The 12317-nt window shown below is 44.8% G+C and overlaps 1 protein-coding gene across 1 annotated transcript; it reads left to right on the forward strand.

Annotated features, from left to right (window-relative positions):
• The first annotated feature begins 3696 nt into the window (after positions 1–3696).
• LOC128639109 (uncharacterized) lies at positions 3697–9170 on the forward strand. Its single transcript, XM_053691268.1, has 2 exons — positions 3697–4500; positions 7985–9170. Exons 1-2 carry the CDS (start codon positions 3705–3707, stop codon positions 8560–8562), a joined length of 1374 nt encoding a protein of 457 aa, XP_053547243.1. The 5' UTR covers positions 3697–3704; the 3' UTR covers positions 8563–9170.
• Positions 9171–12317: the final 3147 nt, after the last annotated feature.

Consider the following 12317-nt stretch of genomic DNA (forward strand, 5'->3'; position numbering starts at 1 on the left):
AATTGATATGGTCTTTGTTACAACTTATGAGAAATGTTGCTGCTTGGCTATGAGGGTTTTTAAGTGGCAAAGCAAGCAATTGTTTTTTACAATTACCTTGGCAAGATCTAATGTTTTGTTTTATGGGTTTTTTTTACCACAAGTGGGTAGGTGAGGTCACGGTAACCGGCAATATTGCTGAAAAAAAGTATAAGAGTGTGTTAGTAACACCTATAAATCTCTGCTTTCATTGTTTTGCTTTGGGTTCCAGCATCTCACTAATTCATGTTTTTTAATTACCTTTGGGGTTGGAATATGACCCAATGTATTTAACATGGTCAGAGGAAATTACTGGTACAAATGTAATTATTATAACTTAATGCTGCCTTGTGTGTTTGGTTGTTGCTCACTTGATAATCCTAACAAAATTAATTACGATGTGTGCAATAACAAATGTTCTATTATTTTATGATCATTTTAATTAACATTTTGTAATCTCCAGAAGAATAACTGCACCATGGACATGTTTAATAGTTTAAGCATTTTTATTACACAAACAATTAATTATGATGGATAAAATTTAAACTGAGCACGTGCAAGATTGAAGCTTGAAAAGCTTAGATACAAGTGAAAGAAGCCAAAATAGGTTTTCAAGATGGTTATTTTGTTGAATTAGTTAAATCCAATAATTATATTATGCAAAAGTGTTTAATTTCTTGCTCAGTAAACACAATTACATACTGTATCTAAGTGCAACCCTGAGAGCTTTGGAAGAGACCACCTGTTCCCAACTAATTCAAATGAGTTTTTCTTAAATGTAAAATATATGTCCCTTGTCTATTTAAAATTGAAATTTCTCTCTACGTTTACCTGTGATCTTTATTCTCATTATGTTTTATTCATTACAATTTATCTTTTTTCTTTTTAAAAATTATTTGTTCCAGACGTAAATCAATGATGCAACTGCTAATAATAGGTGAGTAAATGAAACATACAAACAATATTATCAGTAAGTGCTCAACATTTATCTGGTATCAACAACATGAATCGAACACAGAGACAAGAATATTGTCTGCTTCCAATTTTTTGTATTTTGAATATTTTACTATAAACCATCAGCCATCAATGAGTTTAATAGTTACAATTGCTTATTCTTATCCTTATATTTACACTTAAATATAGTTTTTTATTTTAAAGTTTATGTATCTCTGCCGAAAGCAAATTATTATTATTCTCATTTATTTGTATAGCGTCGCCAAATTCCGTAGCGCTGGGTACAATGATAGGGGTATACAATGACAAGGATTTGTGATAAAATACAAAACATAACAAAACTAAACAAATCCAGTACAGGAGGAAGAGGGCCCTGCTCTGGAGAGCTCACAGTCTATAGGTATAGGGTGCAGAGACATAAGGTTGGGGTAGCTTGTTACATCGGTTGCAGAAGTCAGGCAGTTCATGTATTAGTTTGGTTAGGATGAGAGACGGAGGTGAGATGGTAAGCCTCTCTGAATAGGTGAGTTTTCAAGGAGTGTCTGAAGCTATACAAGGTTGGAGACAGTCTAATGGAGCGGGGTAGAGAGTTCCAGAGGACAGGAGCAGCACGTGCGAAGTCTTGGTGGCAGGAGTGGGACTTAGAGATAACAGTGGAGAGACATAGGTCAGAGGTTGTTAGAAGAGGACGGGATGAGGAATATTTCACGATGAGAGAGCAAATATAGTTGGGAGTTAGACTGTTGAGTGCTTTGTAAGTTAGGGTTAATACTTTAAATTGTATTGTGGATTGTATGGGGAGCCAGTGTAGAGACTGGCAGAGCGGAGCAGCGGCTGTAGATCGGCGACTTAGGTGGATGAGTCTAGCAGAAGCATTCAAAATAGATTTTTTAGAGGTTGACAATAATCATAGCTAACAAGTAATTGATAAATAGTAAATCTTATATTTAATATTTAACTATTAATTAATCTATTGATATTTGAAAGACTTCAGTTATTAACATTTTAATATTACCCTTTACCATAAGCTTAACTAATAAACATTGGTTATTCAGTAGTGCAGTTATGTTAGTTAAAATAAAAATAATAGATAATTGGTTAAGGGGACATGAAATACAATTTTTTTCTTTCATGATTTAGGTAACATATCATTTTAAACAACTTTCCAGTTTACTTCTATTATCTAATTTGTTTAATTCTCTTGGTATCATTTGTGGAAGGAGCAGCAATGCACTAATGGTTTCTAACTGAACACATGAGTGAGCCAATGAGAATCGGTATATATATGCAGCTACCAATCAGCAGCTAGAACCTAGGTTATTTGCTGCTCCTGAGCTTACCTAGTTAAACCTTTCAGCAAAGGATAACAAGAAAAGAAAGCAAATTCAATAATAGAAGTAAATTGTAAAGTTGTTTAAAATTGTATATTGTGACTAAATCATGAATGTCTAATTATGACTTTACTGTGCCTTTAAGCATATTAAGGAAATGTAAGGCAAATTGCCTGGAATGCACATAAGGGTTAAGGCCAAGACGGAGGAGGGGAGTGTTGTGTTGTGTGTGTGAAACAATGTTGCAGAAAGAGAGGAGGGGTTCCAGCTTACCTTTTTAAGCCCAGTACAGGAAGCACATGTCCTCTTTCTGCTGTTTTTCTCAAAGTTTTCACATGAGACGTTCAAGGAGATCTAAAGCACCTCCAAAGCGAATCATGGAGGCTAGGGAGGAACCTGCAGAGAGAGAAGTTATTGAAGACAGCGATGAAGCAGCTGAGTGGATCCCTCCATCGCCAGAAACGGTGGGTCGAACCCCTTTACTTCCCTCCCTTTCCCCTTCACTTGATCAATCCTCCGGGGAGGTTGGGGGTAGTGGTGGGGAGATTTCAGATAGGGCCCTACTGGAGGTGCTGGCATTAGTGAGCAATATGGGGGGTAGTGCTGGGCATCCAGATGGCGCGTCTGAGCCCGTCGGCCATGCGGCCGGGAGTGAGCCCTCTTTACGGGGGGTTAGTTCTAACGTAGGCCCCAATTTAGTTACGATGTCGGGCCCTGCCGGGCCCGTTTCTGGCCTTCGCAGGCCCACATGTCCCCCTAAAGTAGCCGGTAAAGCGGGGGTCCCCGCTAGGCCCGCTATGCGGTCTACAGCCGCTAGCTCCTCTGTCCCCTGCTCTCCGGTCCCCCTGGCTGGGCCTCCCTCCCCTCGCGTGGTCGCGGCGGGCCCTTCTCGGCCTGGTGGCGTTCCGGTCCCCGGCCCCTACGGGCCTTGCTCTTTTGCCCCAATAGTTGGTAGTTTTAGTGGGAGCAGTTCGGCCTTACCTCCGACGTCGTCTCCGGTGTCTCAGGACTCCATCGCGGCCGCGGTATCCCTTTTCCAGATGTGGGCATCTTCTTTGTCGGGGTCTCCGGGTGCGTCCCACGTGGTCCTTGGTCCTCCGGCGGTGGTTGCGCAGGCTCCTGCGTCGACTGTTCCTCCATCGGCGGCGACTTCCGGTTTGCGGTCCTCCGAGGGCGGGACTTCCGGTGACGTCATTTCCGATGACGTCACTGCCGGTCCCGCCATTTGTCAGCGGTCATCGAAGCGGAGCAGGTCGAGTTCCCCGCGCGGCATCCAAGGTAAGAGAGGAGTGCCGCGGGGGGGGAACTTATGCTCCGGGGGGCAATTCTGCTGATGCAATGGGGTCTACAGGGGCAGCACTTGTGGGGGTTGATCTTCACGAGGGGGCTATTGGTGAATCAATGGAGGAATTACCTCAGGGGGGGCATTTCTCTGGCCAAATGAACCCGGGGGTCCCTGTTGGAGGCCCCCGTGGGCAGGTTGCAAAGGGTATTACGGCCCGGCAAAGGGCAAAGGCCCCGTCGGGTAGTAATCCTCGTCAAGGGGCAAAGGCCCCATTGGGCAATTATAAAGGTGGCGCAGCACCTATTGGGCACGCTAGGAGTATGCCTAAGAGCGCTGGCAGTAATAGTGAGGTTTCTTTGGGCAAAGGCGGCGCCCGTGCAGGCGGCGCTTTTGGCGCGCAAATTGGTGGGAGTGTAGGGGCTAGGCCTCAGGCTCCGGGCGCATCCCCGGCAGCAGCGAGGAAGGTAGTAACTAGGTCTTCTACCAAACATGGTTCACCAGAACAGTTTCAGAGTTTAGATTTAGCGGTTGCATCCACTAGACGTAAGAAAGCCACCCCTATCACTCAGAAGTCAGTACATTTTAGTGAAGAGATAGAGGACTTTACAGAAGATGAGCAGGGTGTGTATGATGATGTTGCAAGTGGCGAAGGCACCCATGATGTCCATGATGTGTGTGAGGGGATGCATGAACGGTCTGGGCACAGGGGGAGGGGTAGAGCAGACCTTCCCCTTCGTGGTACTCCTCTCTGGCAATCTCTTTTGCAGGAAAGCGACATGGCTACGTCAGGAGATTCAGGCAGCGGGTTGGAGAGAGGTGCTGAGAGCGGCCAGGACTCCATGGTGTCAGAGGATGAGCGTCCTTCTACTTCGGGAGTCGTGGCGATTCCAAACAGGACCGGTGTGAGAGATGGTGAGTCCTCAGTTTCAGTGGGGTTGCGGGGTTTTACCTCATCCTCGGATGATTCTGGGTCAGAAAATGACAAGGAACTGGGGTTGCATGGGAAGGGCAATAAAAGAATGTATAAGATGCTTAGATGGTTAACTGATGAGAAGAGATCAGAAAGAGGGGGTTTGCGTGACCGTCATGACTATATTGCCTCTGGCAGGTCCGACAGGGCTGCCCCACCCAGACTTCGCATAAGTGGGGTGGGGAGGCCTGTTAATCGGAAGGTGGCACTCCAAGGGGATACTAGATCCTGGTCTTCTTATGATCTGCACGAGCATTTGAAGACTAAGACAGTACGGAGAATTCAAGAGGGTAAATTTGTTAACATCTTCGAGCTCTCGGTGGAAGCCCTAAGGCAGAAAGCGAGAGCGGAGGATGGGACAGGCCCCAAGAAGTACCAGCGCCCAGATACATTTCACGAATGGCGCCGGTGTTTCAGGATCTATGCGTCCTGCTATTTGCAAAAATGGCCGGACCAGTGTTTAGCCGTGTTGAAATACATGGAAAACATGGAGATCATTGCTGATAATTATCGCGATGGTGCCTGGCGGGATTATGATGAGGAGTTCCGCAGAAAGATGGTGGGTAATCCACTGTTGGATTTCGGGTGCGTAGAAATGCAACTCTGGGCCCGGCTGGGTCCCGAGAAATCACTAGGTACTGCGGGGGCCCCGGCGGGTGCAACGCAGTTTCGACCCGCAAATAGATTTCGCAGACGCCCAGCTGGGGTTTGTTGGAAATTCCAGGACAAGCAATGCACGTTGGGAACCGCGTGTTCCTTTCGGCACGCTTGTCGCATCTGCGGGGGATTTCACCCTGCCGCAGACTGCGTTAAAAAAGGGGAGAGACAGGACAGGACTGGGCCAAGAGGCCCTGCTGTCGCTAAGAGCGGACACCCCGCTGAAGGTGGCCGCAATTAGTAAGTGGCTCACACTATACCCCGATAGGGTAACGGCGGCCTTGTTGGAGTCAGGGCTCCGGGAAGGTTTTGTTATCCCCGTACAAGGTCCGGTTTCGGGTGCGGCCTCTCGCAGGAACCTGAAATCTGCCTCCCTTTTCCCGGAGGTATTAAAGGAGAAATTGGGTAAGGAAGTTTCACTGGGTAGAATGGCTGGCCCGTTTAGGGAAAGACCTATGCCGGGATTGGTTATCTCGCCTCTAGGGGTCGTGCCCAAGAAAGACCCAGGAAAGTTTAGGATGATACAACATCTCTCATACCCAAAGGGAAAGTCAGTCAATGACGCCATTCCTCAGGACTTAAGTACCGTATATTACCAGTCATTTGATGATGCCTTGCAAGTAGTACGCAGATCGGGTCATGGGGCTTTACTGGCCAAGCTTGACATCGAGTCTGCTTTCAGACTCTTGCCGATTCACCCCGCATCATTTTACTTAATGGGTTGTTTCTTCAACGGACACTATTATGTTGACCGTTGTTTGCCCATGGGGTGTTCCATTTCCTGCGCCTATTTTGAGGCGTTTAGTTCCTTCTTGCATTGGGCCGTGGCGGAAGTGACAGGAGAGGATAGGATTGCTCACTACTTGGACGACTTTCTCCTGGTCGGCAGACAGGGGTCTAGGGAATGTGAGCTGCTCCTTTACGCCATGCGGCTGTTGATGGAGAAATTTGGAGTCCCCTTAGCAGAAGACAAATCGGAGGGCCCTTGCACTTGTCTAACTTTCCTGGGTATCGAAATTGATTCGGTAGCCCAGGAATGTAGGCTTCCGGTTGATAAGGTACAGAAGATGTTGGCAGCAGTCAGGAGCCTCGCAGCGGCGCAGTTTTGCACGCTGAAAGAGCTCCAATCGGTCTTGGGTCTGCTCAACTTTGCAGGGAGGGTCATCCCGATGGGGAGGATTTTCCTGAAAAGAATGGAGCGCTTGTTGCCGGGAGTTACTTCCCCTAAGGCCAAACTGATGGTTAATAGTGACATGAGGGAAGACCTCCGTGTCTGGGATCTGTTCCTCAGGGATTTCAATGGGATCTGTATTTGGAGAACCCCCCAGACTCCGGCGCGAGAACTGCACCTCTTTACTGATGCTGCTGGGGGTTTTGGATACGGCGCCTATCTCAATGGCGAGTGGAGCGCCGAACCTTGGCCGGCAGAGTGGGCGGCCAGGGGCCGGACCAGGAACCTGTGCCTTCTAGAGCTTTTCCCCATTCTGGTGGCGTTGGAGATCTGGGGGGACAAGCTCGAGAACCGCTCCGTCATTTTTTGGACGGACAATTTGAGCGTGGTTTTCGCCATTAACGGTCTCTCTTCGACCTCACCACCAGTAATTCGATATCTGAGAATTCTGGTTTTGAGATGCCTCAAGCGGAACATTGAGTTTCGGGCTAGGCATGTCCCAGGGGTTAAAAACGTTATTGCTGATGCACTATCTCGCTTTCAATGGGAAATTTTAGGAAATGTGCTCCTGAGGCTGCCACTCATGGCTTTCCCTGTCCCCCTTTTCTTTGGCAGGTGGCTTTGGATGGCAGTCCCTGATTCCGGTGCTTAAGGCGTCCCTGGCACCTTCCACTTGGAAGTCCTATGTAAGGTACTGGGAAGAATGGGTATTCTTCTGCGATGTCCAAGGATTTCCTTCTTGTGCTGGTGAGCAGGACTGGCTATTGCGCTGGCTCGCGGAGCTTAGGGCTAAGTTAGCTAAGAAAGGGGCGGTAACCGCGCGGTTGGCGGCGGTGTCCTTTTTCTGTAAACTATTCACGCTGACGGACTCTTCCAAAACGTTTTTGATTCGTCAAATACTGAGGGGTTGGGGAAGGTCGGAAGTGCGGCGTCCAGACGTTAGGGAACCCATAACGGCGGACAGGTTGGTCCTCCTGCTTCGTGTTTTACCGGAGGTATGTTCCTCAGACTACGAGGTGCGGCTTTTTTCAGCGGCGTTCGCCATGGCGTTTCATGGTGCTCTCCGAGTGGGGGAATTGGTCCCCCAGTCTAAGTTGGCGAAAGTGGGTGGCGTCCTGGCGGAGCACGTCAGGTTTACGGATAATGGGGTATTACTTTTCATCCCTCGATCGAAAGTCGATCAAGATGGTAGGGGGGCCTGGCTGTCGCTACCCGCGCATGCGGGTTCCGCCTGCTGCCCTAGTGCACTGTTGAAGACCTTCTCGGACAGGCGTCCAGTGGGTGCGGTTAGATTTTTAATTCATCAGGATGGTACCCCCCCTGACGAGGTTTCAATTTCGGAAGGTTTTGGGGTGGGCGGCTAAAAAAGTGGGCTTGAATCCCAATACTATAGCTCCTCACTCCTTTAGGGTTGGAGCTGCTACGACGGCGGCGACTTTAGGCTGGTCGGCTGACCGCATAATGGCGCTTGGGAGGTGGAAGTCTAAGAGGTATCAGATTTACGTTAGGCCACTTATATCCCAATGTTAATATTTGCTGGTTGATAATGTTGCACACTGCGCTGCCATTATATGCCCTAACTCTTGTTTCTATTGCAGGGCCTAGAAGTGGGCCACTTCGTGCCTGGATCGTTGGGCACTCGTTCGTACACTGGGCGGCTATCCGAGCGGCATCGCAACCTGGAGGGCAGCAGCTTGGGTTCTCATTCTCCAGGGTGGTAGTTAGGTGGTTAGGGAGGAGAGGCCTTTGCTGGGCAGATCTGCCTGGGTTACTGCAATCCGCCATGAGGCGGTGGGAGAAACCCCATGTGCTGATCATCCACTTAGGTGGGAATGATCTCGGCTCAATTCCCGGCCGGGACTTGAGCGCAGTGATCCAATCAGATCTGCGCACCTTTAAAGCTTGGTTGCCTGGTGTGAGAATGGGCTGGTCAAACATTATACCGAGGTTGACGTGGAGACACATGGCCAATCATAGGGCAGCGTTCCAAGTTCGCAAGAAGCTCAATAGAGATGTTAGGAAGCTTATGTGCGAGCTAGGTGGTTTTGTTGTGGAACACAAGTTCATTACGGCCGCTGACCGTAGCCTGTACCGAGGCGACGGGGTCCATCTTACGGACCATGGCATGGACCTGTTTATTGAAGATATACGTCAGTCCCTACTCCTATTGGTGTGAGTTGGGTGGCGGCGAGAGTGGCCCTTGATATTCGGGCGATCTCGTGGCGGGTGGACAGTGTCCGGGGGCAGGATGTGATCGAGGTAGAGTGACGGCACTTCCGGCCAGGGATGAAGTCCCCAGACGCGCGTCTGGGGTGTTCCCTGCCCGTGTGATTACGATGCCGAGAATTCCCTGTTTTATAGTATTGAGCTACGCTCTGCTTCTTCTCCTGCGCCCTGGTACTGCCCATCTTGTTAGCATGGGTTACTACGTTTTAGCTAGTACCTGATTGCCGCCCCCCTGGTCCATGTTTATTCAGACGGTCGTTAGTTCTTGTGTTGCCACAATAAACGTGACCTGCGGGTTTTCTCTAACCATAAAAAGTTGTTGTGTCGTTATTTTGTGTGTTATTTATTTCTACGTTTAGAAACTAAGTTGAGTTTATGTTAAACCAAGAATGTATATAGTTATAAGTTATTCTTTCCACAGAGGAGGATATGGCATTTAATCCCTTAAGGAAATGTAAGGCAAATTGCCTGGAATGCACATAAGGGTTAAGGCCAAGACGGAGGAGGGGAGTGTTGTGTTGTGTGTGTGAAACAATGTTGCAGAAAGAGAGGAGGGGTTCCAGCTTACCTTTTTAAGCCCACCCAGTACAGGAAGCACATGTCCTCTTTCTGCTGTTTTTCTCAAAGTTTTCCCCACCCTTCCCTCCCTTTGTTTATTATTTTGCAATCAGTAGGGGGATCCGTCCTTATGGTGGTCCCCAGGGACTAGGGCTATCCGAAGGCTTGATGAGGGCTAACCAGCCTATTTCTGTAAGTCCAAGGACGTTAAGTTTCAGCTCCCCAGGTATTTCAATCTGGTTTACGCACCTTTTTGATCCTGGCCCTTACTGGTACGGAGTGGTGGTTTGCACCCTGGGCTGGCGGGTGGACAGTGTCCGGGGGCAGGATGTGATCGAGGTAGAGTGACGGCACTTCCGGCCAGGGATGAAGTCCCCAGACGCGCGTCTGGGGTGTTCCCTGCCCGTGTGATTACGATGCCGAGAATTCCCTGTTTTATAGTATTGAGCTACGCTCTGCTTCTTCTCCTGCGCCCTGGTACTGCCCATCTTGTTAGCATGGGTTACTACGTTTTAGCTAGTACCTGATTGCCGCCCCCCTGGTCCATGTTTATTCAGACGGTCGTTAGTTCTTGTGTTGCCACAATAAACGTGACCTGCGGGTTTTCTCTAACCATAAAAAGTTGTTGTGTCGTTATTTTGTGTGTTATTTATTTCTACGTTTAGAAACTAAGTTGAGTTTATGTTAAACCAAGAATGTATATAGTTATAAGTTATTCTTTCCACAGAGGAGGATATGGCATTTAATCCCTTATGAGTTTTTCTGTCCTAACCGCTCCTTAAATGTCATATAAGTAGCCTACGTTTTTAAGAGAGTTTTTGTTTTCCTTTTTGTATAATGTCCTGTCTTTTGAATAGTAAAATTTTACTGTATTTATTATTATTTATGTGTATCTCATTTCTATAGTAATTGCCAATGGCATGAATTTCATTGTTTTCTGTTAAGCAAATAATTCTTGCCTGTTGTACCAGTGTCATCAAAACAGTGAAACAAGTGGGTGCTTATATTTTTATAGAAAACAACAGACCATAGGTGGTCACTTGCCATATCTTGCACCCCAGACTTCTATTTTTGGCACAAAAGACAGCTAGGATAAAAAACAAAAAGTGAAACATAGAAACATAAGCATATACAAATTCACTACAGATAAGACGTATATCTAGTTTCAACATAAAATGTGTATCAAAAATTTAAAAGGGACATTTAAGAATAAATACATTTTATAAGCAAAATGCTTAAAGGGACACTAAATCCCCCAAAAAATCTTTCATGATTCAGAAAGAGAATACAAATTTAAACAATCAAATTTACTTCTATAATTTATTTTGCTTCATTTTTTAGATATCCTTAGGTGAAGAAAAAGCAATGCACATGGGTGAGCCAATCACATAAGGCTTCTAAGTGCAGCAACCAATCAGCAGCTACTGAGCCTATCTAGATATGCTTTTCAGCAAAGAATATCAAGAGAATAAAACAAATTAGATAATAGAAGTAAATTAGAAAGTTTTTTTAAAATGGCATGCTCTTACTATATCATGAAAGAAAAAAAAATGGGTTTTATGTCTCTTTAAGTTATTTCCTGCCTCCTTCTAGTCATGGGTGCCACCATAGTGAAATCTAGATTTTACTGCATTCCAGTGTTCGCATATTTGCACTAACTCTCCTTCAGATACCTGCAGGTTCCAAAATGGCGACAGTTATGATTATAGGGAGGTTCATGAAATGTATGTTAGTGTTTAATGTCATTTTACAGAAATGTAAGATGTGACAGCTGAATCCTTTTCCACTGTAAATATTTATATAAATATGTATTTTTCCCCAGTACTCTCTATTTTCTTAATGGATGAAATCCAAGGTCAAGTTTTAAGTAAGTAAATAATATTAATTTGTTTCAGTTAGTCCACGTTAAAAATAATTACATTGTTAGCAACTCTGTTCAGTTCATCTGCAAGATAATACTTTTTTTTCAGATTCTTTTACTAATTCATGTGCATTTAATTTATGTAAACATTAAAGTGAAGGTCAATTTTCATGTGAAAGTGTCCGGTTTTTAAAAAACTATTACAAACAGGGGCACTTTCATTCATGAAAATTGACATAGCACCGTATTTTAAAAATACTTACCTTGTTCTTCTGAAACGATGGATCGCTGTTCTGAAACGATGCCCCGTCTGCTTCTACCTGGTTTACTTACCCAGCAATGACGAAACCGGCTTCCTCCAATCACGGCATTGCCTAAGACAATGATTACCCCAGGGGGGAAGCAGTGATTGGAGGATGCCGGAATCGTCATTGCTGACGTATGAAGAGGCTTGGGACGGGCTGGTGAAGATTCAAGAAGAAAAGGTAAGTATATTTTTAAAAAATGGCTGAAATGTCAATTTTCATGAATGAAAGTGCCCTTGTTTTTAATAGTTTGTTGTTGTTTTTTAAACCAGGCACTTTGACATGAAAATTGACCTTCACTTTAAGGGCAAAAGTTGCACAAAACACTTTAAAAAATACATTACAAAGTACAGTTACACTCATATTAACACTGTCTAATAAAATTTATTTAAAAAAAAATATTGCACAAAAAAAAGTTATGAGGGCTCAAAGATATGAGATCTTGGGTGTAAGAGAAAAAATAAAACTGCTGAAGGGCTTTAATGTAGAGATACATACATATACATGTCTAAATAAATATATATATGTGTGTGTGTGTACATATACATGTATTTGTATGTGTATATATGTATTTACAGACATATATACACATATAAACACAAATATATATGTACACACATATAAACATATATAAGTGTATTTAGAGCCTTTTGCTGTTAAGTAGATGAAAACCTGTAAAAACATTTATGCAATATTCCTATTTAATAAAGGTTATAACTATTTATTTACTGTAAATATTTTACATTCTAATGTTCTGTACATAAGGGAATATGTTCTAATTATTTGTAAATAGATATTTTTATATATATATATATATATATATATATATATATATATATATATATATATATATATATATATATATATATATACTGCATATATAAGTAAAAACCAGGGAAAAGCAGGAAGAGGTTATAGTACTCACACAGATTGTCCTCACTTAAACAGCTATAGGAAATAGGGGTATCTGAATATATGAAT

This window comes from Bombina bombina, chromosome 8 (genome assembly GCF_027579735.1).
Source record: "Bombina bombina isolate aBomBom1 chromosome 8, aBomBom1.pri, whole genome shotgun sequence".
NCBI lineage: Eukaryota > Metazoa > Chordata > Amphibia > Anura > Bombinatoridae > Bombina > Bombina bombina.

Excerpts from the sequence above, each read along its gene's own strand:
- LOC128639109 (XM_053691268.1), top strand. The coding sequence starts at position 3,705 with ATGGAGGAATTACCTCAGGGGGGGCATTTCTCTGGCCAAATGAACCCG. Across the intron at positions 4,501-7,984 it reads CAGGACCGGTGTGAGAGATG|GGCCTAGAAGTGGGCCACTT; the intron begins GTGAGTCCTCAG and ends TTTCTATTGCAG.